We start from the raw sequence: 27,568 nt of genomic DNA on the forward strand, positions 1-27,568 counted from the left end.
GGCTCGTTTGGGTAAAATGATGAGAGTAAATTTTTACGATGCACGCGCACACCGTCACAAAAAGCCGACACCATGAAGTTAGCTATAAGCAACATTTTAGAATTTTCTATTGTTCGTGTTGTTTTTTCAACAAACCTAGAATACAATTTTTGAAAAGATTTTTATCTTGTTACGCCAAAGAAGTATAACTTCTAACGCGTATACATAATTACCTACATTAATAAAAATATATTTTAAATACAATTTTCGCGTATTGCTAATCATAATGAAATATAGAACTTTCATTATGATTTATATGAATTAAATAAATAAATTTAATATGACTTTGATGATGATGACTGATTTAAATATGAAATAAATTAAAGCAATGTTTGTGTACGTTTTACTATTTCTACCTACATTCATTCGTTTTCTTTTGTTGTATCCTCAATCGGCCTTTGAAGTCTATACAATAAAACTCAAAACTGGTTTTATTCTTCACTCTGTGACATGGTTTCAATTTATCTGAAAAACTGGCTTCCAACTGAATTTGACCTGAGTACATACAAATAATTAATTTATCGGGTATATTAAAAACGAATTTTGTATGTTTAATGAACTATGTGTATTACATATACGGCTTATGTGCCTTAACGTGCACGCCTACTGGTGAACAGTTTTCACATAGTATATTTTAACTATAATAAAAATCTATTGCATGTCTATTGTCTATTGTCCATTGACGCATATGAAATATTATTTTTCCTGTTATGTCAAGTGATTCCGTATTAAAATTATTGAATTACATTCATTTTCAGAATATCTACCTCAACTCAAATGAATTCAAATTGCTATGAATCGAGCATGTAATTTGCTAACAAACATTATTGCGGTTATAATGTTATCCAACACAGCAACAATAATCATGGGAAACAATATTTACGATTGGAAAATCATAGAAACATTGGCCGAGAGGCATCCATACATTGTGGCTTTATTGAATAACACAAAGAATTATGCGTGTACAGGGGTTATAATAGATCATCGTTCTATTTTGACGTCTGGAAGCTGTGTACACCCCGAGCCTTTGTACGCTGCTGTCGGAAGCGCCATAGCAGGTCAAAGGACAAACGACAATAACATCTTCAAAATTGCGTATACAAAGGCACACGAAGATTACTTTTTCGAATTAGGGAGGAATTATAACGTCACTCGTATGCACAGCAACATCGCTCTAGTCTTTACTGTGAAGCCTGTCTTATTGTACTTTTCTGAGAGCGCAATTTTGGGGAACTACTTTGAATCAGAATTGAGGGATAAAAAACTATCTACAACGGGATACGGTGAGCTTAGTAATGCGTTAACAGTATTACAACACCAACGTTACAGGCAGGTAGCGTGTACAAACCCAAAATGGTATTACTGTATTTGTGGGGTAGAGTCGTCTGTGGTTACAACATACGATCTATATTTCGGCGAAGGTGGGCCGGTGTTTTATGGTGATGAAGTAATTGGTATATCATCATTTCCGTCCGGTTTAATGAGACTTAAAGATGACGTCAGGTACAACGTGTTCACAATTATAAGCCCGTATTTAGAATGGATAAAAAAGAACCAGGGGAACGAATTTCCTGAATTTCGACACAATGGATATAATAAATGTAAACACAATGTTCATATTGTATTTTTAATTGCTATTAAATTAATTTTGTGCCAATATTGTGCCAGTTATTACTTTAATAACATATCCTATATTTTTATGCATACGAGTAACTAATATTTGTTTCCTCATTTAATCATATAGTCTTTACACAGGTTAATGGGCTAATTAATCTAATCGATTCGTTAATATTCAAATGAAAATAAGCTAAACAATACTTTCTTGTCCGATTTTTAATTGACTTTTTCATTTGGAACTTGTACTCAACTCTTCATATACTTATTGGGTAAGCGATTGAATAATTGAAAAATAAATATTCTTAAGTTACGTCAGATAATATTATTAAACAATTACTATACCAGCGGCTAACCTTTGACTTACGCAGCGATAAGAAACAAAAGATTTGATGATATTAGTTAAGTGAACGACGTGTTGAAACAGCAGTAAAATATAGAAATGAATAATTTAAAGGTTTTCGTGAGGGGAATGTCACAAATGAAGAAGTGGGAACCTTTAAAACAAGTGGGTGTAGTTGGAGTGCCTTTCGAGAAAGGTCAGAAAAAGTATGGTGTTAGTATTGCTCCTGCTGCAATGAGGTCTGCGGGACTTATAGAGCAACTTAAGGAAATAGGTAAATAGTTTTTGTTTCGCTTTAACTGGCGCATTCGTATGAGTTTTGATGAGTGTGGTGTAAGCTTTATCATTACCGTTATTAACTTTTCGTGATTACTGTGAAGCCTGTCTTAATGTACTTTACTGAGAACTACTTTTGTACTACTTTTCTTATAGTTAAAAAGGCTACTTAGATAAAAACCCGGTCAAGATTTAAGTGTCGTATTAAAATTATTATTTATTCTTATTTGATAGAGCGGCACCTTATTATTGGCAGATTAGCTAAGAATTGCATACAAACAGCTAATTCTATAACCCATTATAACTTATAATGATTTGATGTGATAATTCAGATGGCCTCAACGTCAAAGACTATGGAGATATAGAAATACCAGCGTGTCACGAAAACGCTAATGTCGATAACATGGCGTACCTCTCGCTTGTGTCCGCTTGTAACAAGAGCTTGTCTAGCAAAGTGACACAAGTACTTAAAGATGGAAGACTCGCTGTAACCATCGGTGGAGACCATTCTATAGGAGTAGGTAATATCATAAATTAATTCACTGAAGTATTTCCGACCCAATTCGACTTCGAGGGGCCGGCAGCGAACTCGCAAGCCCTTTGGCACTGAGAGTGCATCAGATCAGATGATCCTCCTGCCCGTTTGTGTTCAATAAAAAAAATTATATTTGATTTTCACTGTCCACTGAAAGTACTGCAAATACAGTGTAAACTCTATATAACGCCACTGAAATGACTGTGCATTTTATGGCGTTACAGAGAGTTGTTATAAAGGGAGAGAAGAAAAACGTATAGATAATAGACTCCTACTTATTAGTCATGGTCAACAACAGTGTACACGTGCAGGCAATCCCGATTTGTAAATAATAGAACGAATTTCTTAGAAAGTTCATATGATTGATGCCGACAGTCGATTTTACTGCGGGCTAAGATATTAAAGTGACAAAAGAACGTTTTTACAAATTTTAGCTTATAAGTACTTTATTACTCTATGGTTGTCGTTATTGAGAGTGGATGTAATGCCATGTAGAGTCTATGACAACCAACCATATCGAGGGACGTTACATGGAATTTACACTGTATTATTAATGTTTAAGGTTTTTTTAATATAATTTCTGCACAAAAAATAATTTTAGGAGTTATGTAACTGAGTATCTCGACGATATATTTTGCTATTATGCAAGGACCTCATAGTTTTTTATTAGAAAATACGTGGTAAATAGCGCCCCCGCAAATTTTATTTTTATCTTGCCCTTTTCTTCAACGAGTCTTTCACAATATCATTTTCACTTTTTTAAATAAAAATGCTTTTCATTATTATGACTTTATTTAATTTCGTCACAAGAGCGTGGCGTGCCTTGGTAATGATTTAAACATCTTCCACATTATATTGAGTCACTTGTTTGTACAAAATCAGACTGTTTTAGTGCGACAGTAGGTACTTACAAACATTGCTTCACTCTATTGCAGTCTACAGAATCACACACGCATATTTGTCTTTGACATATTATGTGTTATACAGGTTGCATTACATGAATATGATTTATAACCTTATTCGAAAAATAAAATAAAAAGTAATTCCCTAAAAAAAATAGGTTGCAAAAACATCACGCCAGAAATTCTGGAAAGCCACAAGGGCAGCATCAGAAAGTGACGTATCTTTAAAAGATCGGCATGACGAAGCTAGCAGAAACCGCGTCATTCTCGAACTGACATTCCATTATCGAGCTACCTGACTCAGGAACAAAAGTGCTGACTCATACATCGAGCGCATTATAAGTCATTATTAAGACATAGTGTAAATATGATATTTTCTAAAAACATATTGCAATTAATAAAAGGGCTACAAAAAACTTCGACATTTATCACTTGCGAAGACTCGGAAATTTAAAATACACCGTATTAACCTCACCTATGAAATAATTTTATAAGATTTATCGTTTAATTACGTAATATAACCCAAGTCGTAAATTTATCTCGATTAATGACATAAAGTTATCGAAACGGCTGGTTTTAATAGAGTTAAGTTTCAATAGAGTTGAACTAATATCATTTTACCAAGCAATTTTGTTCACATTAAAACAATCCCAGTCGCAATAATATTTGGCGCGTGTCTCTTCGCCCTTCGAATCCTTTAAATTTCTCCTAGTCACTGTATCTCTATAGGCGTTTCGACTCTTTAGGTTAAGTAATAATCGAAATTTAAATTCCTATGAGACAAAATTTCATTTCGGACGGCCCGGCCCGGCCCAACTTACATACACGTCTGCTAAAATACCCCGAAAATAGTTATACTCGTAATAATTCGACAACATCTCGTATACATTTTCTCTCATTATATTCATTGTATTCATTTTATCTTTGTCAATCATCTCCCTATTTATACCTAAGTGCAAATTGCTGCTAATTCTAATCAATGATGTCCTAAGCTTATGATTATGACTATATAAGTTATTATTTTTTTTTAATAGCAGGCAAGAGGCTCACCTGATGTGAAGCGATACCGCCGCGCCCATGGACACTCACATTGCCAGAAGGCTCGCAAGTGCGTTGCCGGCCTTAAATAAATTGAAAGGTTAACCTAATATGGAGTGCTAGATTGCTACAATGTTGAACCATGTATAAAAACTGCATATTACCCACGCTGCCTTGCTAGTTAGAAATTTCTAGAAATTTTATATTTCTTTCTTAGTACATCAATTATTTTCTTAATAACATATCCCTTACAAGTTCCTACTCTATGGAGTTGGGCTTCGTTATGTATGGACAGCTTTTCCGATAATAACCTATTTTTTTTTCAAAGGCACCGTGGATGGGCACTTTAATGTGAACGAAGATATGATCCTGATATGGGTGGACGCGCACGCAGACATCAATACAAACAAAACGTCAGAGTCAGGTTCAGTCCACGGCATGCCTGTGGCGTTGCTCGTCAAGGAACTTTCAGACTATTGGCCTTATCTGCCTACTATGGATTGGCAGGTTCCAAAGTAAATATAATATTCGATAAGTCGACTAACAGCAAATAAAAGACGGATAATTTATTGTATTTTCTTTATGAAATTCTTGTACGCGTCACGTACTTGGTTGGTTAGTTTCAACGATTTGGTTGTTTTTTTCCATACAGATTGTTCTGTAAGTTTATAAAAACTAATATTATTTTATTTAATCAAATCAATGACACATGATTGCTATTCATACACGTGGTAATAGGGACTATCCTGTGTTGACCTTTCATAAATTTCGTTAAGTAAATTCAATATTTACCAAGTCTAAAAAGTTAATATATTGGGCTTTTACAGATTTTCGATTAAAAACCTGGGTTACATCGGTCTGAGGTCTGTAGATCACTACGAAAGATTGGCCATTGAAAAATATCACGTGCCTACATTTGCAATGGAGGATATAGAAGAGTATGTTAATTAAGTACTTAGTTTTATTTGGTAATTTTAAATACTTCCAAATAAATACTGGACGATTAGGTATACGTTTAATTGTGTGTATAAGGGGCCTGTTCAAGTATTACGTAAGCTGTATAGCGGGTTGGGGGGTCTTTCATTTTATTATTTAGTGATTACGTCAATAGTAATTATTTACACATATTACCAACATATTGTCTATGCTTGAAAACGAAATGAATTTTCGAAGATTCCTACAAAAAGTTAATACGTTTATGTACTATTAGTTTTGAGAGCTTTACTTACTTTTGCTGACATGAGAAAGCGGGGAGGGGGCATAAATTGCAGCCAATTACGCTTACGCTTACGTACTTGAATGGCCCCTCATCAAAAACGCGTTGTAATAAAAATTAAGCGCAAGGTATAACAAGTCTTTGGTTTGTAAATTCACCGTCAAAAAAATACTAATTTTTCTTACTTTTAAACTCAATTTTTTACGGTTTAACAATTAAGGTGAAACTTTAAAATTAATACAATACAAACACACGGAAACACACAAAATAATAATAATAAAAGAACAATATACGTTTTAAGTGTGTAATGCGTGTGTGTTGTGATTGTAACTGGCCCAGGCTCGGCAATATGCTGAGGAGCAGACTGATTGACAGCGCTGGTCATTCTGCCAAAGACCACAACAGCTAGTTTGCGCCTCAATCGCAAAAAAAGAAAAATAATGTAACAATAATAATTATTAGTAGAACAATAATAATAATTAGCAGTGTAAATAAAGAAGTCTTGTATAAAAGTATATAGTGAATAAAAAAGAAATAGATAAATAAATATTTTTTGGGCTGATTAAAAACTAGATTTTTGTTGATTTACTAGATGTGCTTTTGGACTGCGACGAAAATTAAGTTTTAACTGAAGATTTTTCAACGTAGGAGGGATATTATTCCAACATTTCGTCGCACCTGAATTCAATATCTCTTAGTTACATATTTCGTGCTTCAAAACTACTTACTAAACTACTCCACTATGTAAAAATTCCCACTGAAGTATTTTCTAACCAATTCGACTTAGGGTACACCAAGAAAAGAGCTGGCAACCTTTTTGCTTGTTATAAAGAGTGTCTTAGCGCCGATTTTAAACTTTAAACACAAATTTCTCGGTAACTCGCGGGTATACATACTCGCGGAGGGATGTGGTAGCGTTCGGTAGGTGACGTTCGCCGTGATGGAAAACATCTTGACGGTGTTATTTTCCGTATATAAAATCCGCACTAATACATTATAATTTACAGCAATTACAAATACAATTTTTTTTTTATAAATATAAAGTGGCCCTATATTAAAAAAACTAACGAGTAATTCTCTTTACAGCCATGGGATAGCAAAATCAATAAATCACATTCTTCACTTATTGGACCCAGAAAACAAAAAACCAATACATGTCAGCTTCGATATAGATTCATTAGACGCATTGGAAGCACCGAGCACTGGAACCTCAGGTTAGCGATTACTCACAAACTTAACTAAACAATTCCTATATATAAACACGTATACCATAACAATCTTTTGTCACATTCATTGAATGTGAGACTGATAAAGACAAAATATTAAATAGCTATTTGAGGCTACGTTTATAAGGTATGTCTAGACAGGTTACTTTTCATTGGGTGTCTGCATTCTGTTTTGAAGCCAACGCACTACAATACGTTTGAAAACATTTCCAACAAAGCTTAGTTTTGTATGTAACCAGCGGCGTTATAACTCATTTCAATTTAAATATATGAGACGTTTTGATACTTGGTAAAACTCACGGTAAAAATAAAGCACCCTTTTAAAGCCGTGGTCTCTGCCTACTCCGTCGGACAAAAGCCGTAACATAAATAAAATATTATGTTAAAGAATCCTTTTCAGATAAAGTTAATGAAAACAACAGTTACTTTACCTATCGGCTAGAAATAAATGCCTTTTAATTTGTGTTACATAAATCTTATTGGAAAAGTGAAATACATAAATCGTTTAATGTTTCGCAGTGAGGGGAGGCCTAACGTTACGGGAAGCGATCAAACTGATGGAGATTATTCACTCGACGGGCCGTTTGAGGGCACTGGACCTCGTTGAAATAAATCCGGCAATTGGAAATGACTCTGATAGAAAAAGGACAATTGAAGCCGGACTATGTATTTTGAAGGCTGCTCTCGGATTTTCCAGACGAGGAACGACTCCGCGTGGAGTGTCCGATTTGCCCGTACAAACGCACCATAATTAATAGCAGGATTAGGATAAGTATTCAAAGTTCAGCGGCATATTTATCAAATGAAATTATGAGATAGTCAAACTATAAACTTAAAATATCTGAAGATTATGCTAGCTGGTATGGATTTCGAGACTACAGAAGACGTATATATCTTGGCATGACCTAAAAACAAACCCAGACGCAGCATACGCACGCTTTTGACATCTCTCGGCCACACTCAAATACACGCACGCACACACACCCATTAACACACGCATACTTAAGGTCTTAAACATTTTTTTGTTTCATTAGATTTTATATAGGCTAAAAATTATTTTCATATCGTAACTTATATCCGTCCTTTTGTTTTAAACATGCACCATGTACCACGGACAAACACAGCATTTGATCAGTTTTGTCACAACCATATTTTGTTATAAATAAAGATTATTATTATTATGTCATTAATACTGGAGACTTGTGGATGCTTTTTATTCATAAAAATTCGCTGAGCTTTGACGAAAGTTTGATAGCAGTAGAATAAAGTCAAATATTATATGAAAAAATAATTATTAAACTTAACGTCACAATAAATATTCAATGAAATTACATGAGAATGATACTCTGGACGATTTTGACATTAAACAATCAGTACATAGTACTAGCAGGGCGCATTAAAAGTCTGTATAGCTGTATATATAGTATAGAAATAAAGAAATCAACCAACAATTACTTTTTATTAAGATGCCAATTGGCGTAAAATTTTATAGCTGGAAAGTAAAAGCTGCCAACATAAAATTACTTTATACGATACGTTTTCTTTAGTACATCTATGTGACTTATGATATTAAATAATGAAAAAAGTTTATACTTACGTATTATCTATAAGTGTGGTAAGCGGACTATCGTTCAATCTTTTTTTTTCAACCCATTTTCTATAATTTGAATATACAGTAATCCAGTTGAATATACGGTTACCGTGTTATATGGGTAACGCGATTTACTTCCCACATGTAACGCTGTATTTCTCCCTATAACGCGGAGATTTCTTAAGTTATATTTCTGTCTGTCAAGTCCATAATTGTTTCAATTGTGTTGTAATAAAATTAAACTAAATAACTTTATTATTAAATACTTACGTAGTTATAGTTGTTGAATTGTCTTTCGACTACGTTTTCTCAATCTGTACGTATTAAGATTTCTTTATATTTTTTAGTGGCATAATATGTTATTCAAATTGTTTTGTTTTTTTCTAAAGCTAAAATAATTATTTCGTATCTGTTAAGAACATGTCAAGGAAGCATCTTTGTTTCCGTGACTCAATGCGTAGGTATTAGCTGGAAATTCTGTTCTTGAAGAATGCATTCTTTCGGGATGGTTATAAGGCCCATAGCCGACTTGCCTTTCGTCAAATTATGGGCCCTATAAAACGGATCTTATATTTTTCCGAAACACTTTAAATTGATACTTAACTTAAAAACGTTTTTTAGATTTTTATATTTACTATAAGAACATGTATTTGCTTGGAAGCTAAACAAACTAGTATTGAAGACAATGCCCTAAAGGTAGCTGAGAAGTACTTCTCAAAAATCTCAAACATTGACTCAAAATACATCATAAACGAAGGCCTGTCCAGAACTATATCAAACTTACTCAAAGGGAAAGTGAACGCCTTTCCATTGTACAAAATAAGTCTATCCATAGATCCTAACCCAGTGAAAATACCATGGACTTTGGACCAAGGAAGTAATATAGACATATCCCAATACAACAAGAAATATAAATACTTTAAAACGAGTAATAAAAAGACACAAATGTAAACTTAACGTTTTTATTGCTTTTTAAATAACAGCACATAACACGACACAATGATATTATGTAGTCACTCCATCGGTATTTATTGTGCGGTAACGTAAATGGAATGATGGTTACATTATTTTCCCTAGATTTGCTTAAACTTTTTTATTAATTTTATAAAATACTAAACGCGTGCGTGTAACACGCGTATATATGAAATTACTAGTGTACAAGAGTACAATATTTACGCCAAAATAGGCTATTTGACAGTATGAAACAGTGTTTTAGAGCAATCTGTATAAAACGTGGCTTTAAAAGCGTTACGTCGTAAAATAACTTGTAAATATTAATGGAAATGTAGTTAATGAAATATAGATTTTTATACGTCAGTCACGTGACACAAAACGGTCACAGATAAGTCGATTCGACGGTGACATAACATGTAAATAATCAGTTTACTTTCGTCTAGACTGTTTTTTTATAGATTTTTTTTAAATTTAGACATTTACCTGTTATTTGTGTAATTTAAGAATTATGATTGATACGTAAAAAAACTTGACGTTTGTTTACATAGACTTACGCGACGCCATCTTGCATTTCAACGCGTTCTCGAAATGAATGTTTAAGCTTAACTCGTTTAAAATACTTAACAAAATTAAAAGACCAATTTGTATACTTAGTTACTAAAAATGTAAAATCGGAAATTATTTTTAAAGTCTTGTCAAATAGCCCATTCAACAAGTTCATTTAAATTTCGCTTTAACAAATAAAATACACGAGACAAAAGCGATTTTCGTGGATCGCAACTACACACAGTTTGTTATAAAATAAGAAAATATACCTAAAAGTTGACCTGAGGCCTGTAATGTTTCTGAAACTTGTTATTTTTCATCGACATCTTCATCTGCCATTTTGATTGAACACGCTTCATAAAGTGAATGTCGCGGGCGTTCCTGTACATACAAAATGTTATATATCTACTAAAACTTAAATATTGAGAGAAACAGGCGACCGTCGCTAACAAGCGATTAATAATAATAGTAATAATCAATAGCGCTACAACCCTTTTTAGGTCTGGGCCTCAGATTTTTGTATCTGTTTCATGATAATTTGTTAATCGAATAGACAAGTAGGTGATCAGCCTTCTGTGCCTGACGCACGCCGTATATTTTTTTTTTGGGTCTAAGGCAAGCCGGTTTCCTCACGATGTTTTCACCGTTCGAGCTAATGTTAAATGCGCACATAGAAAGAAAGTCCATTGGTGCACAGCCTGGGATCGAACCTACGACCTCAGGGATGAGCGGCGCACGCTGAAGCCACTAGGCCAACACTTGCTCGGCTAACAATTACGTTTACTAATACAAAAAAATACTGAAATGAAAATCAAGTAAGATGCCTTTTGCCTTTAAAGACCAAAGAATAGAAATCTATTTCGTTATATTAAGTTCATTCAAAGATTCATTCCTAACAATAAATAGATATATCCAATGGAACTAAAACCGCTTGTTTTGTTGCGTTTTTTAATACAGAACTTGATAGACCTGTGTCCGACAAACCCACCCGATGTTAAGTGAGATCGGCAGGCAGGCCTGTCCAGGTGATGCCTATTTAGTCGCCACTTGAATGAACCCATGTTATACTCTTTAGAAAAGATTGCGAGGCTTTGCGGTTTTCATGAGATATTACAGTACAGTAGTATATACTCGTAACGTTTCTTATTTTGATACAAAATATAGTAACAGAAAATATTTGAGAGTCAAACCAGCTGAAGTAAAACAGAAAAAGTAATTATAAATTTTTCAGAATATTATAAATCTAAATTAGTTAGTGTAATGATCCAAAGAAGCTATAAATAATCTTTGGTTATTATCTGTAGGTATGAACTTTATCTATATCGGACATGCCAAGTTGTTTATTATTAAGAAAATATGATAAAGCTAATTACAGATTATTTATGGTTGTTATACATATCAGTATCAAATTAATGTGGCAGTTGTTTTTAATCTAGGGAATTAATTTCTTTTTAAAAACGTTTACATAAATAAAATCTATAACTTTAATTAGGCGTTTATAGATTTATATAATACTACAAAAGGTCAATTCGTTAGAAAAACATAGGCTTAATACAATTTTAGCAAGCTATTTTTAAGATTTTAATTAACTACTTACGAGTCGTAGTCTATTCTACGAAATAAAAACGGTTGTCAAATCAGCCCGTTATAGAGCAGTTGACTATAAGTATAATTACGGCTCCTATTTTTCATATAAAAAAAACAGGAAACAAATTATTGATAGGACACAAATCAATAATTTGTTTCCGTTTTTAGACTGTTGTGTTAAGGCTTTATATAAATTATCAATATAACATCTTAGGGATTATAGGCATTCAAGTATTACGTAACGAATTTTGGGGGGGGGGGTCCTCTTGTAAAACGTTACGATGGGGAGCGGGGATTGGATTACGCGTTATTGTTAATATTATTTTCTGTTTTCCAGTACTATACAGTATGGTAAGGTAAGTTTAAGGTATACTATTGCGTATCTCCAAAAATTGCGTGACGTAATACTTGAACGCTCCCTTAAACCCTATTTAATTTTCGTTGTAAAATTGTTTAATTTACTTAATTTTGTTTAACTTACTTGGCAACAGCTGCCTGTTCCTTGGGCGCCCAACCCAAGGCCCGATACACTCCCAACAAATGATGCAATTTGCGTTCTGACTTCTTTAGAACCACTTCTGTGCTCGCTGGCAAGTTTTGTTTGTAGTACCTGAATTAAAATATAATTATTTTATGGCCACTTTATTCATAAAAATGTTAACAATTTTATATGTGAAAACAATCTTAAATTATTTATTAGTATTAAATTGATATTAGTATTTGTATGAGAGGTAAGAGCAAAATTTGAGAAAAGCGGTTTATAGTATTTTCCTAAATTTTAATCATATTTGATTGAAAATACATTTGCAGACAATAGGTTATATTGACTATTCAGTTGGGTAAATACAGCATTTAAAAATTTGTGGTCAACAAGACTGTTATTATTAATACAATTTTTTTTGTATAAATAATATAGTGATAATCTTAAATCAGCAGATAGCACTGCATAAACAGAATCTATGGCTTAAAAATATATAAGTAAAGTGTTAACATTTAGGTATTACCTCAGTAAGGATCTATGTCCAACAACTGCACCAGACGGGAGAACCAGTTGGAAATTATCTGCATCAATTGTAGTGGCACCTGCTGGTTCATCCACCACCATATCTTCATCACCATCTGCATGATCAGGGTATGAGGAGCTGGAAATTGCCGTGGTTTTATGTTATAAATGACAGATATGTTTAATAACTGTCATAAGAAAACAGCACATTAAATTTATTTTAACAAATAATAGATAACTATTATCGTAACAACAAATTACAGAACCAATGCAGTTTCAATAATAAAATATATATGAGGAAGAAAATTAAAAATAAAATTAAAGACAATTCAATTTGTCTATATAGTACTTATATAGACAATTTTAAATTATAATAAGCATTATTATAAACAAAACATTAAAGGCTATGCTCTAAGTATGACTTTCATATCTCAAATTCAAGACATTTTTGAGAGATGTCCTAATTAACAAGAAGTATTAACTCAGAATTATTCCATATTACATCTTCTAACCTGTAATCATAATAATCAGAGTACTCTGCCAAAGCAATTCCTTCATGAAGCACCTTGCAATGTCCTTTATCTATCATGTGACCCTGTGCTGCATCCATTGAATAGAATGTCTTGCCAGTGTCATTGCACCACAAGCACATATACCCTTGAGATATCTACAAAAAGAAACTGTTATTTAAAATACTTTACTGTTATATATCCTAACCATACAATATCAATAAAAACTTAACTAGCTATAACTTTATGTATCATCATCTTAGAATGCGAATGATAGTTATAATGAAAATAATATAAAACACACAGAATTTGCTTAGGAAAGATGGACATAGTACATTAATGAGCCTTCTTATACAACCAAAATAACATTAAAATAGATTTAAGGTCAAAATATTAGTAGGACTTACTTTTTCCCCCAGATACAGAAGCAGTCCCTTGAGATCAATGCAGTATTCCACATCAGGTATGAAGAATGAATGTGTAACAGACATGTGTCTAAGATTCTTCACCATGTTCTTACTATGGTGACCACAGAACAGACAATCCTGGGGTTTAATAAGAGAATCACTACCCTTAACTCTACATTCATCCCACTCATCTGAATCAAGCTGCAAATAAAATCAATAGTTTATATTATTATAAATAAAATTCTTGTGTCGAAATGTTCGTTCCCATACTAAACAGCTCGACCGTTGCTTATAATTTTTTTATGCATATTCAGTAAGTCTGAGAATTGGCTACGATCTGTTTTTCAAACCCCTAAGTGATAAGGGGTTCATGTTATAGACTTTTTTATGATACAACTCTTAATTGTCAACACCTCTACGATAAACCCTTTTTTTATTATCATAGATAGGTTATTTTTATTGAACTAAAAAAATGTTTCCTGAAAATAATATACATGCAAAACTTTTCCGGGCCAGCTAGTATTATTATAAATTAATTTATATTGATTTCTGATTGAAAAGATAAAATTATTGCACAATATACAAAAAAGTTGTTAAATTAAAAATCTAAGTAACAAAAATTAAACCCTAAGAAGAAAAAGATAAAAAATATTCCATAAAATGAATTTAACAGAGAACTTAAATAATATTTTTACCTCTTCAATTTCTGAATCAGTTTCAATATCCTCATCATCAGACTGATTGTCAGCTTTTACTACAACAAATTTCTCTTGGGGCTGTGGATTACTCTCAATCTTCTCAAAACTATTTGTTTCAGAATGGCTATCATCCTCTTGTTTCCCATTTTCTATATCACTTTGAACACTTTTCTGTTCAGCTAACTTATGCTTCTTACTATTCAGATGATTGTTGTAAGCATTTTTAGTGTTAAACAATTTGGAACAACATTTACAATAAACTGATTCGTCACAGTTTTCATTTTGGCTTTGTTCCTTGTGCTCCTTAGCCCTTTGCTCGAATTCTTCTAAAGTTACTGGAGGGATACCAGCTACTTTCCTCTTCAAATTATACCTATGCCAATCTAATTTATAGTGTTCTCGTTGCAAATCAGCAGAATTAAAGAGAACCTGGCAGGTTATACAGGTGTACGTATCAGGCATGATTCTCTTAAGGTATATTCTAATTATTTAATTGAAATAATATCACAGGTTAATGAACACGACACACGTTGTTAAAGTCTATTTCTTTAACTATAATTATTAAAATTAACTACAATATACTGAATAGTTTCAGGGAAAAAAATGTTAAAAATTAAAAATGGAAATGAAGACAAAATTAAATTTATTTTTTAATATATTATGATAAAATTAGTAGGTTGAAGGTTGATTTTACAGTTTATTTTTTAGCACAGAATAACTGGAGTAGCTAGGGAGCACGATAGTAAAATGCCATGCATTTAGACCATATATTTAAGACAAGATGTATTAATCGACTTTAAATATCTGTGTTGCCATTTGACATATAAAAAAGAAGGTGGGTTTGAAACTTGACAGTGACGGTGACAAATACTAAAATTTTACCGGCAATCTATTACGAGTCTGAGGAAGTAGAAGATACTTATTACCTAAACCACTACATCAAAGTACTAGACAATTGTCATTTTAATTTTGGGGAAAATTGTAAACAATAATAATTTCAAATTTTGTGTTTTAACTTAAACTTACTTAATATAATGTGAAATCAATGTATTATAGAACAAACTCAATATAGTTTAATAATCATCTAATAATTATTTATAAGAGAAAGCGAAGCGATTTTTGATTGAATGTTCAATGTTCTTCTGTACTGGAAAATAGAAAGTGATTATACGCAATATTTCTCGTGGATAACAAACATTTTTCTTTAGAAATCCTATCATCATAATAGAAAATGTTAGAAACTAGTGAAATAGATGCTGATTTCTTTACTCCTGCGCCAAAGTACGTATTGTTACGAACTATTGACGTTCGTTTGTGATAAGAAATATAATCAGAAACTTGTTTTAATTTAAGCACCTCCTTGGCCACAATATTCAGCAATACTCAAACAGATCGAAATGATGAAAATAAATCATTAATATATGTTCCTAAAACTCAAATGGCACTGGTAGAAAATCATAAAAGTGCTGGTGATGTGCACAAAGAAACATCAGCATCACAATGTCTTTTTGCTACTTCAGTATCAGCATATGAATGGTATGTGAACCTCATACTTATCCCAATTTCATTGATAAAATTTAACTTTCATAAAATGTCTGACTTTCTTTTCTTTCAATTTAAGTTTTCATTTCTAAAACATGTTTATTGAATGTGTAAATTAAGTTAAATAAAATAATTTGAGATTTTTAAAATTATGTATGTTTTTCAATAGCAATGATTACAAATAAAATGAAGTGCCCATGCTTAAACACACAACCATAAACACTCTTACAAAACAAGAATAAAATCAAAAATATTTGCTGCTGTTTTTTACTGTTATTATGTTTTAGGGTAGAAAATAAGTACAACCTTCAGGAGAAATTGGGTTTTGCCATTATCAAAGATATAAAGGATGATGTTCATAGCCTCATAATTTACACATCTGAAAAAAGAACTCTATCACTGGCAACTATAACTTCAACATTTGTAATTAATGTAAAAAAAGATGTCAACATATCATACTATGACAATTATAAAAAATATTGGCTTATTTCTTCCGCACCTAGTAAAATTTGTGACATAGTGAAGTGTTTAGAAACCTTTAAGGTCAGTATAACATATTTGAATGATGTAGATATTTCTTCACCAAAAGATGTAATAGATACAGTTAACAATATTCCTGACCAACTACCTAACAATAGTTTAGATATTGATACTGACAGTTCAAGAAATCAAAAAAATAAAGACTCTATTTTGAAAAGAATGGCAACAATGGGTCAATCAGTTTTGCCTCCAAGTAAGAATATTGCATCTAAGTCAACTGATTCTTCTGATACAAATGAATATGACCATCCTTCATTACCAAGGCATAAGACAGTAAAATCATTGCCCAAGAAACATACCACAGAGAAAAATGCATGTTCAGGTAATCAATATAATAATGAGTTAAGTAAAATATTACCAAACACCCTGAAAATCCAAGATTCAATGATACCTGTAAACATTAAAAAGTTGGAATCTTTCCATGAAAATAATATTCACAGTTTAATCACAGAACAAAGAATAAGTAACAGTGAAATAAGAATAAATATAAATAGATTATCAGATAAAGTTGAACATTTATGTAATAAGACATTGGGTGGAGATCTTCAATCACATTCATTAAACTATCAAAATGAAATAGTTAACAAGTTGTTAAAAGAATATGAGAGCAAAATTGCAGTATATGAAAAATTTATTAAATTAAATGGCTTGGAATGCAATTTATTGTTTACAAATGAAAATGAGCCATCCTCATCAGGGAAAATAGACAGTATTAACGAAACAGAGAAGGATAAAGGAAATCAAGCCCTAGAAATTAATGAACTAAACAAAAAGATTGATCTCCTCACAAATGCTTTTTCACAAATGACTGAAAAACATAAACAATATGAAGAGATTTTACTAAAAGAAATAGATACTTTGAAACAAGACCTAAATGATAAAAATGTATGTTTATACACAATTACTAACAATGTTCAAAGTATTGCAGCCAATTCCAATTCGGAAGAGTATAGCAACAAACTAAAAAATATAATGAATAGTAGTTTTCAAACAATATCATCCAAATTCAATGATGAGGATAGTTATTTAGGTACTGTGGTTAAGAGTATAGTTGCAAAGATAATAAAAACAACAACCATGGAATCGTTAAATGATATTAATTAGGCTCCAGTAGCTCGACTCAAGATTCTTATTAATTCAAAACATATTTGTGCAAAAACATCTATTGGGCTTTTTACTTTTACGTGAACAAATAACAATCCTTCTATGGTGAAAGAATTCATCTTAGAGGGGAGAGGGTAAATTTTTTAGAGCCATAAATCACAAGTGTGACAGGCATATATAAACTTTAATAACTATTTAGGCTAGTGCCTATTAAGAAAACATATCAAGAACATGTATTCAGAAACAGCTAAATATGAGGCTGTTTTTTTAATAAGCTCTAAATACATAATTTATTAATGACTGATATTATTCAAATTGCATATTTATTCATTTTATTTTTTATAGTTTTAAATATCAAGTTTGTTCCATTATTTTCATTCTGGTGTTAAAAACTATTAGCTTCCTGAAGTTAACTTTTCTTAAATTATGCCACAAAATACTGTATTTATAAACTAAACATATAATCAAAACTCTTAAAAATAGAACGTACTCTTGAATAGATTAATACTTTAAAATGAATAAACTTATATTTTTTTGTTTATAAATGTATTAAATTTAAATTGCTCTTAGTTACACTTTGTTGTGAAAATTATGTAAAAAATATATTTGAATTATACAACAAAAATACTTATTCAAATTATAAATTAACCTATCCTAAATATAACGCTAGAGTTGTTTATTATATACAATAATACATTCTGACATAGATCAATTCCAATTTTTAGAAGACTCACAAATTTAAATATCATTCAAAAAGAAAATAAAAAATGAATTTAAACTTCTAAAGAGATATACATATTTCAGAAGCGAAACAAGTGAACTATGGGTATTTGGGTAATATTAGCGCTAATTCTCGTCTCTCGACCTTATGCGTTTGTGATACAGGCTTCCCGGAATTCTGGGTATTGCGAAATACATGTTTTTCATTTATAAAGAATGAATTAAATGTTATCACTTATCAGTTCGCTTTGAAAGGTTCACCTTGCTTTTATTATGTTAAAATGTTCAGCATAAAGAAAAAAACTAGAAAATTGTTATGTTATTTTGTTCTTATTAAAGTATATTAGTTTATTATAATAATATCGTTAACAACATAGACAAATAAATTGTGAGGGTACCTCTAGTTGATCTGTGCTTCTACTTTATCTGTAGAGTTGTGAAATGCCGTCATATTATTAATAATAATCATAAAAATGTGACGGTGATTAATTATATTTGTATTAGTATCATTTATTATTTTTCAAGTATTAACATTAGTCTTTTATTCATCTATGATCTTAATATCAAATTGCATCTAGAGTTGAGATAATAATGTATTCCAGTTAAATTATGATATAGATTGTTACTTGTTACTCGTACATTAAATAATTATCAAAATTCACGGATCAATAAAATATTTCACACTTTAAAATTATTGATGTATGTCTAAATATTATTTTGTTTACAATGGAAGATCTATCGTCATCTATTAATCAATATAAAACTCAGGTATGTTGTACTCCTAATACCTCATCAAGACAACCATTGTACTTTTACCAAATATTTGTATATATATATATATATATATATATATATATATATATATATATCTATATAAAGGTTTTATTAAACCTATTATTTCTTTCTTTATTTTTAGATGTTGGTAGTCAAACAAAGCCTTCAGTCTAGTAGTGATGCAGCAGAAAGGCAATCTTTGTTGGAGTTGCAGTCAGAACTCCAGCAATTGATAGATTTAACACAAGAAAGTATAGATGCTCAGAACCAACAGATTTCAATAGAACCTAAAGAAGAAAATGATAATGACACAAAAAATGAGCTGGATGATGAATATGCTTTATTTATGGTAAAAAATATTAAATAGTAACAATTATTTATTTATTATATGCCAACAGCTTGACGCTGCTATGTACGGCTAGGCTTTTTATTTATTTCAAATATAACAAAAATATACCTGACTGTTACTCAGGGATACCATAGGATTCTAATTCTAATAAATGAATTTTATGAAATTTGTCCTGTCCATACTTCTATCTATTATATAGATAACAAACAAACATATAATAAAATCATTCCTCATAATATTACATAGTGAAGACAGACACCATACATTAAATCAAGTTATTGACTGAATACTGATGAGTGAGCTTTTTCATTACTGTGAATTATACCCTTATTTCTTACATAAACAAAAATCAGAGGTACCAAAAATAATTATGTAACACACCAGATGCAGCTCTAGAAACAGATTTTTTTATATAATGATGATTCTTAAATATTTTTATTTGCAGAGAGAAATGGCACAAAGTGGAGCTTATGAAAATGAACAAAGTGAAGACGCACTAAACCAATCTGACTCAAAAAATGATGATAGTGACATAGAGGTATAAATGTATGAAATCCTAATAATTTGGTTATTTTCTTGTAGAAAAATTACAAAAATGGTGACTATCAGAACATCTTAGTTAGTCAAAATTTGCTCTCTCAAATCTTATCTTTGTTTTAAAAGAAATGTTATATTTTTGAATTATTATTTAGGCACTAATTTTCAGTAATCTTTATCTATATCTCGGGTTTATCAATAATGTATTTTTTTGTCATTATTATTTCAATAAGAAGATGCCATATATTTTAAGGATGAGCTGTCCACATTGCTTGGTATGAAGTGTGCAGTATATCACACACACTCATGGGGTGGCCACAGCTTAAATAATGCCATGGTTAGTTCAGTTGTTCCACGACAAGATGATGATCAATTTGGTGATTTACAGGTAAGGTGGCCCACTTTATTTATGAGCTTTACACTTAAAAATGTGTATTATTTTGTGCCATGTATTTATTATACTATTAAGGTGAAACTTTTTATATTTCTTACCTATGCATTTTGATAAATATTATAAAATATGATATGATAACACGATTTTGTGTGATTCAGGGTTTTATATAAATTCTGGATAAAATAGTATTAATGTTATTTAAAAAATTATAGGTGAGAGTATTATTTACACATCCAACCCACACTGAGATGCTGCCATGCCCCTATTTTTTAAATGGTGAATGCAAATTTGATGATGAAAAATGTAGGTGAGTTTTGAATAATTCTCCATTATATAAATCTAGTACTGAATGAAATGAAATTTTTTACTTGTTGATTGAGGCATCTTATATATTTGTAATGGTTTTTAAAATGCAATAGGAATTGATATGACTTTCTAAGATTTTTTAGTAATTTTAATACAATATTTGTTTATTGTTTGTTTTAGATATTCTCATGGAGCTGTAGTACAGTTGTCAAGTTTAAAGGAAGCAATTGAACCACATTATGATACTCTAAAAGTAGGAAGTAGGGTACTGCTTAAACTTAAACCACCCGATACTGAGGTATGGCAGACTTCTTTTTTTTTCTTTTAAATTTCAATGGTGGCCCTATGTTTTAAATTTGGTGGAGCCTTCTGTGCCTTCGATGAGTACTTGAAATTGTTGGTTGAACTAGTTGATTAAGAGGTAATCTGATTGAGACCTATAAAATCCTTACTGGCCACTATAACATCGAGAATAAAATGTACTAAATCTTACGGACACTATGTCTGATGTCGAACCACTTATTGTTTGTTTTTGTTTGGTGTTTTAGGATGTTACAACACCAAAGAAATCAACTGAGAAATATCTCTTATGGCACCGAGGGGTTGTAACAAGCATAGATTTAGAGAATAGATTGTGTACTGTGAAACCAGAACAGAGAGTAAACACTGGAGAGAAAAGAAAGTCTTCTAATGAAGAATATCATGTGCAATTCGAAGAAATTTTTCCATTGAATAGTATGCCCATTTCCAACTATTTTATTATTTACCAAAGAAAGACTGTATTTTTAGTTTCCTTTAGTTTTTTTAATAGCCTTCTGTTATACAACGTATATTTTCGCCTTATAATCCAGCCGTGATTCGAACGCATTACCAGGGTTGAGGGTCGTACGCTCAAGCCTTTAGGCCAAAGAATATTCTAAAAGTCACGGAAAATAAACTTAAATAATTTGTTTACAGCAACTAATATGTTATTTTAGAAAGTACCTCAACTGGACTTTATTATATTCATGAGATTAGACAAATTTTTTGGATGACTCACATGTTCAAAAACTATATATGGGTAACACCTGAACTAGATTTTGTTCAGACGTGTGTTCAGTATTTACCTGCAAAGTCATGTTTTGGCGACAATTATTTTTCTAATTGTAATGCTATAAATATTATTTATTTGGGTACAAGAGTGCCGTTTTTGCAATTGAATCTCTGCAAAGCTAGCCGGGTTTCCAACATGCGATCACAGGCTTGAGAGAGATAAATCTTTTTTTATAGATGGAGACGACAGCAGTGACTCTGATGGCAGTATCAGTGATACTGAATATCCCGAGAGAAAAGTAACTCGCGGAGAGTCGAACTCCGCACTCATTGTTGACAAAAGCTTGCAAAATAACTCCCCTGCTCTAGGGGAATGGGAAAAACATACCAGAGTGAGTATGTATTTATTTTTTATCCTTTTATATAATAATATCAATATTACTGCTCTATTTGTCTGTTTCACTTACATTAACAAAATTCGTTACTCGATTAACTGATTTTGATATACAGGTGAAACCTAGCCACAAATTTTATAATATTGACGGAAATTTTATAATATGCACCAAAATATTCGAAGTATAAATAGGAACTTCCCAGACTTATTAACACTATTAGATAGATCTCAAACTGAATGGGACCTTATTGTGCTCACTGAGTGCTGGCTACGCCACACAAATATTATTCCCCGTATTGACGGATATTATCATGCCCTTACCGAACACAACCTGACTCAAAATGAAGGCGTTGTAGTTTACTTCAAAAATTGCCTAAACATAAAAATATCTGAACCAAAAGTACTCGAATCCAATTTTCTTGTAATAAAAATAAATGACAATACTGCCGTCATTGCCATTTACAGACCGCCAGGGTACAAAGACGTCTCCCAATTTAAAGAGTCGCTAAACGAAATTCTTACCAATCTAAAATTATCTTCAGTCATAATGATTGGTGATATCAATATCGATATTATGCCAAACACTAAGGATGTGAATTCTCAATTTTACTTAAATCTACTACTAGCTTCTCATGGTCTGTTACCCGCACATACTATATCCACTCACAACAAGACGTGCCTTGATCACGCTTTTATGAAAAGTACTTTTTCTTCCGTTTGTTATGTAGTTGAATCATCTGTAACTGATCATGACAGCGTAGTTCTCATACTAGAAGACCAGCAATCTCACAAACAAAATAAAGACTTCATACATAGTAAAATTGATTATGTAGGCCTAGATAATGATATGAAAAACCTTTGCTTTGAACCGATCTATCGGGTTTCAGATGCAAATGTTGCTACTTCTTATCTTATCTCGGAGATTTATGCTAAAATAAAATCTAATACTCAAAATCACACCGTACCTAATCGCAAGAGGCTAAAGAAGCCTTGGATGACTTCTGGTCTTCTAAGATGTGTACGAAATCGAGATAAACTTCATAAAAGATATAAAAAAGACCTGAACAATGAAATTAAGAAAATAACCTACAAAAGGTACAGAAATTTTTGCAACTGGCTCCTTAAGAAACTTAAAAGGCGAATATGAGGCGAAAGAGTTAAAAGCCGCGGCAAACACAAATAATAAAGCACTCTGGGACACCATTAGGAAATAACGCATACATCAAAACTCTGCAGACCTGCTGAGCAACTTATTCCCCTCTGAATCGGTGAATTTTATTAATAAATTCTTTCTTTGAGGGTAAATTGAGGGTCTTTGTTTCTATTGGTAAAGATCTGGCTGAAAAGGCATATTCCTCTGGTAGGGGTTGTATATCCTCAATGGCCAATCCACTATCATCCTTAGTTTTGGATAGTACCGATGAAAATGAAGTTCGTAACTGTATTCTCAACTTAAAAAAAGATAAATGTACTGGACGGCATAATATTTCAGGTGCTATATTAAAACGGTATCGTCAAATAATAGTCCCACCATTGACATTCATTGTAAATTTGATTTTTTCCACAGGCGTTTTTCCGGATCAGCTTAAGCTGGCTGATATTGTTCCGATTTTCAAGGGTGGTGACAGAGGATGTGTCAATAATTATAGACCAATATCTAAACTACCCACGATTGCAAAAGTAATTGAGAAACTTATAAACAAACGCCTTGTTAACTATCTTGAGACCAAGAATCTCATTTCTAGTTCGCAATTTGGTTTCCGTACGGGTAGTTCTACAAACGACGCCGTTCACGAACTTACTGATCACATTGTAGCCAAACTTGACCGAAAGCAAAAAGTTATAGCGATATTTTTGGACCTTGCTAAGGCATTTGACACAGTGTCTGCCCCACTTCTCTTAAACAAACTTGAATCTTTGGGTATCCGTGGTTCTCAATTGGGTCTTTTCCAAAGTTACCTTAAAAATAGATTTCAAAGGGTTAAGGTCGGTGACTTTGTAAGTAATGACTTGCCAATAACTGACGGTGTCCCCCAGGGAAGCGTACTTGGCCCAACGTTGTTTCTAACATTCATTAATGAGTTATGTAACCTCCAGTTGCCAAATGGTAAGATAATATCTTTTGCAGATGACACTGCCCTTGTCTTCTCTGGCAATAATTGGAGTGAGGTGTATAATTCTGCTCAGTTTGGTTTTACGCTTAATGTTGATAAAACAAAATGTATGCCCTTCTCTATTAAAAACGTTCCGTCTCACATTCATGATTATTTTTCTATCACAGCCCCTACTTGCTCTTCAAATCAACTCTGCCATTGCAAAAAGCATTTCCATTGCCTATAGTGTTAAGTATTTGGGTGTAGTTATCGATAGTAACTTGAGTTTTAATTCTCACGTGGATCTTCTCTCATGCAGAACTCGTAAACTCATTTACATCTTTAAAACTTTAAGACTTATAGCAGACAATAGAATTGTTAAAGTAGTATATCAGGCTTTATGTCAGTCAATTTTAAGCTATTGTATCACTGTGTGGGGAGGTACTTTCAAAACCAATCTACTAAAACTTGAAAGAGCCCAACGAGCAGTGTTAAAAGTAAGTCATTCCTTACCGTTTCTTTTTCCCACTAAAGACCTTTATGACCTAGCCGATGTGTTAACAATTCGTCAATTATTTATTCTCAACACAGTTTCAAAACAACATTATAAAACTAGTTACGACCCCGAATTAAATATAAACAAGCGGATTAAACATAAAGTTTGCTGTCGTATTACACGATGGACAACTTCTTTCTCGCAAAGATTCTTTGGTTTCCTAGGCTGTTACCTGTATAATAAATTAAATGAAAAAATTAACATTTACCAACTATCGAAATATGAATGTAAAAAAATGGTTACTAATTGGCTAAAAAGAAGTTCAGAAGATTTAATAACTGTTACTCTGTAACACACCCACTCGCCCACACATACACACACACGCACGCGCACACACACACACACACGCACGCGCACACACACACGCGCGCGCACACACAACAGACACAAACACACACCAAATTTATTTTTACGACTCCGTTTCCATTTTTTTTTCCTTTAGCACTTGCTTATTTTCTTCTATTGTATCTTATGACAATGACCTGATTGTACGTGTTCCGGTCCGGTGGTGGAGAGGCTGGCTATCTGTCACTCAGGTCTCCTGTTACAGACCAGTCTCTCACATACACTTCCAAATGTTATCATCTTAGTTTAATCATAATAACCTTCTATGTATGTATGTGTGAGAGAAGAAATAAAGATTATTATTATTATTATTATTATTATTAATGAATAGTGTTAGTGATTTTTTTGTTTTCTCTTATTCCTTGAATTTCTCTTTTTCTTTCTCTGAGTGTTCTGTATTATGTTCTATAGAGTTATATAGTATCGATTTTTTATTAATATTATATTGATTTATCTCTGTCAAATTGTGATTGTGACACGTTAAACTTTTGCCCTCCCATTAAGTATATAACGCATTCGTTGCAATGGAAAATTGTTACCATGGCAACAAACACGGTATATTTGTAAAGCCTATTATGTCTTGCTAATAGTAGACTTCCATAACCAGGGTATAGCCTCAAAGCTGATGCTGGCCATGGGCTATGTGGCTGGAAGTGGCCTGGGAGCGACCGGAGAAGGTCGCGTACAGCCGGTTGAGGCTCGCCTTTTACCCGCGGGCAAGACATTGGACCATTGCATGGCTATATCGGAGAAGGCGCGTGCGCAGGATCCCTTAAAGGTATTAAGAGTCGAGCAAGACACAATTATATTCATATAGAGCCAGGATAGATTTTTAATTTAGTTATTATAAATTATTACTTTTGAGGCATATTTTTTTATATGTATATTTTTGTATATATCAATGTGAAGTAGATTTGTTGTGTGTATATATGTTTCCACCTAATTCATTAGTATACAAAAAACCACTAGTGCTACAACCTCTGAGGTCTAGGGCTCAGCTATCTGTCGGGATCGTTTGTTTTTTTTTCTAATAGACAAGTAGGTGATAAGCCTTCTGTGAGTGACACGCCATCGACATTGTAATAACAAATGTAAAATCGTTAAAATATATTTCAATACTTTTTATTAGGTCGAACAACGTTTAAAACGTCTACAAAAGAGGGAAGAAGAAAGAAATAAAAGAGCATACGAGAGAGAAAAGGAAAGAGAACGTCGTAATGTTTTTAACTTCATAAACAAAACGTTAGGGGATTCTACAGAAGCAAATGAAGTACCCACAACTTCTATAGACATAAAACAAACTTCCAGCAAGGATTTGAATATAGAACAGTTTAAACTAGAAGAAGAGAGCAGAAGAGTAGAAGGTGAAATAGTTAAATTAAAGAATACACTCGGTAGATATCCTCCAGGTACAAACGGACATAGAAATGTGTCTCAACAGTTGACAGAGAAAAGTAAAGAGTTGACTACTTTGAAAAACAAGGAACAACAAATAGCTAGAGAACAGAAACATCGGAAGGACAAACAGAAAATGACTGTTTTTTAGTTCTTTACGTTTATTATTAAGTTTACTAAAGTATTTAATATTATAACTACAACCTGTCTTTTATTTAAAAACAATCGGCCGATATAATGCGTAGAAGTTCCAGAACAATAATTATTTATAGGTTTGGACGATAAAGGCATAATTTGCTTTTATAACTTAATAAAACTCCAAGGAACAGAGGTTTTTTTTTAAATATGATTAACGAAACAAATGCAGAAATGTATTACATTCGTATGCTGCGATTAGGGAATGCAATCCCGACTCGAGATCGTGAATTCGAGATCCCGCGGGATTAGAAATATCAATCCGGCGAGATCCCGAAATTCGGGATCTCGTATAGTTTAAAAAAAATATTTCACATGACTGAATATGATGAAAACTGCATGTTTGTGATAGTGTATATATGTAAATAAAATATTATTTGAAAGAAAACAAAAGCCTTTATCCTTTAATATTACTAACTAAACAACTAACAATTTTAATTACATGAACATAATCAAAACAAAAGTAGGTATAGCTCAAGGAGATTAAAATTGGTGATTTTGAAAGTAACTTCTAAAAAAAGAGTATCTTCTAAAGTGTATCAAGAGTGCTATCTGCTAACCGGCAGCTAATGTCCATTGCAATGTACCCTATGCAACGTGCAATGTCGCGTGAAGCGTCCCGAGCGGATGTGTGTAGAATCGCTGACCATTGCAGCCCAATCCCGTCAATCTTGAACGGGATCTCGTCATATTATGCTTCGGGATTGATCCCGAAAAATTACACGGGATCTCGCGAGATCGGGATTGCATTCCCTAGCTGCGATGGACCTCCTTTCATGGTCCCTATAATATTTGATATTTTTGGTTA

The 27,568-nt window shown here is 32.3% G+C and overlaps 3 protein-coding genes across 7 annotated transcripts; 2 read left to right on the forward strand and 1 right to left on the reverse strand.

Annotated features, from left to right (window-relative positions):
• Positions 1–773: 773 nt before the first annotated feature.
• LOC123707105 (arginase, hepatic) lies at positions 774–8,392 on the forward strand. 3 transcript variants are annotated; one of them, XM_045656901.1, is made up of 7 exons: positions 774–1,322; positions 2,111–2,270; positions 2,605–2,793; positions 5,076–5,262; positions 5,575–5,685; positions 7,050–7,177; positions 7,709–8,392. In XM_045656901.1, exons 2-7 carry the CDS (start codon positions 2,126–2,128, stop codon positions 7,942–7,944), a joined length of 996 nt encoding a protein of 331 aa, XP_045512857.1. In that variant the 5' UTR covers positions 774–1,322; positions 2,111–2,125; the 3' UTR covers positions 7,945–8,392. The 3 variants fall into 3 exon arrangements, with proteins under 3 accessions (XP_045512857.1, XP_045512856.1, XP_045512855.1); XM_045656900.1 differs by lacking the exon at positions 774–1,322 and adding an exon at positions 1,871–1,925; XM_045656899.1 differs by lacking the exon at positions 774–1,322 and having other exon boundaries at positions 2,023–2,270.
• A 1,336-nt stretch (positions 8,393–9,728) lies between these two features.
• Positions 9,729–15,261, reverse strand: LOC123707103 (zinc finger protein 622). The gene is made up of 6 exons (XM_045656897.1): positions 14,482–15,261; positions 13,787–13,987; positions 13,383–13,537; positions 12,872–13,009; positions 12,349–12,477; positions 9,729–10,661 (listed from the first exon to the last, which is right to left on the reverse strand). The coding sequence occupies exons 1-6, from the start codon at positions 14,944–14,946 to the stop codon at positions 10,550–10,552; spliced, it is 1,200 nt and encodes a 399-aa protein (XP_045512853.1). The 5' UTR covers positions 14,947–15,261; the 3' UTR covers positions 9,729–10,549.
• A 135-nt stretch (positions 15,262–15,396) lies between these two features.
• Positions 15,397–26,765, forward strand: LOC123707101 (zinc finger CCCH-type with G patch domain-containing protein). Of its 3 annotated transcripts, XM_045656894.1 has the most exons (12): positions 15,430–15,765; positions 15,838–16,020; positions 16,314–16,569; positions 19,307–19,513; positions 19,959–20,051; positions 20,304–20,438; positions 20,657–20,751; positions 20,931–21,048; positions 21,299–21,485; positions 22,020–22,174; positions 25,778–25,948; positions 26,300–26,765. In XM_045656894.1, exons 1-12 carry the CDS (start codon positions 15,716–15,718, stop codon positions 26,714–26,716), a joined length of 2,067 nt encoding a protein of 688 aa, XP_045512850.1. In that variant the 5' UTR covers positions 15,430–15,715; the 3' UTR covers positions 26,717–26,765. The 3 variants fall into 3 exon arrangements, with proteins under 3 accessions (XP_045512851.1, XP_045512850.1, XP_045512852.1); XM_045656896.1 differs by lacking the exons at positions 15,430–15,765; positions 15,838–16,020; positions 16,314–16,569 and adding an exon at positions 18,837–19,158; XM_045656895.1 differs by lacking the exons at positions 19,307–19,513; positions 19,959–20,051; positions 20,304–20,438; ... (4 more) ...; positions 25,778–25,948; positions 26,300–26,765 and adding an exon at positions 18,475–19,114 and having other exon boundaries at positions 15,397–15,765; positions 16,314–17,596.
• Positions 26,766–27,568: the final 803 nt, after the last annotated feature.

This window comes from Pieris brassicae, chromosome 3 (assembly GCF_905147105.1).
Source record: "Pieris brassicae chromosome 3, ilPieBrab1.1, whole genome shotgun sequence".
Lineage (NCBI taxonomy): Eukaryota > Metazoa > Arthropoda > Insecta > Lepidoptera > Pieridae > Pieris > Pieris brassicae.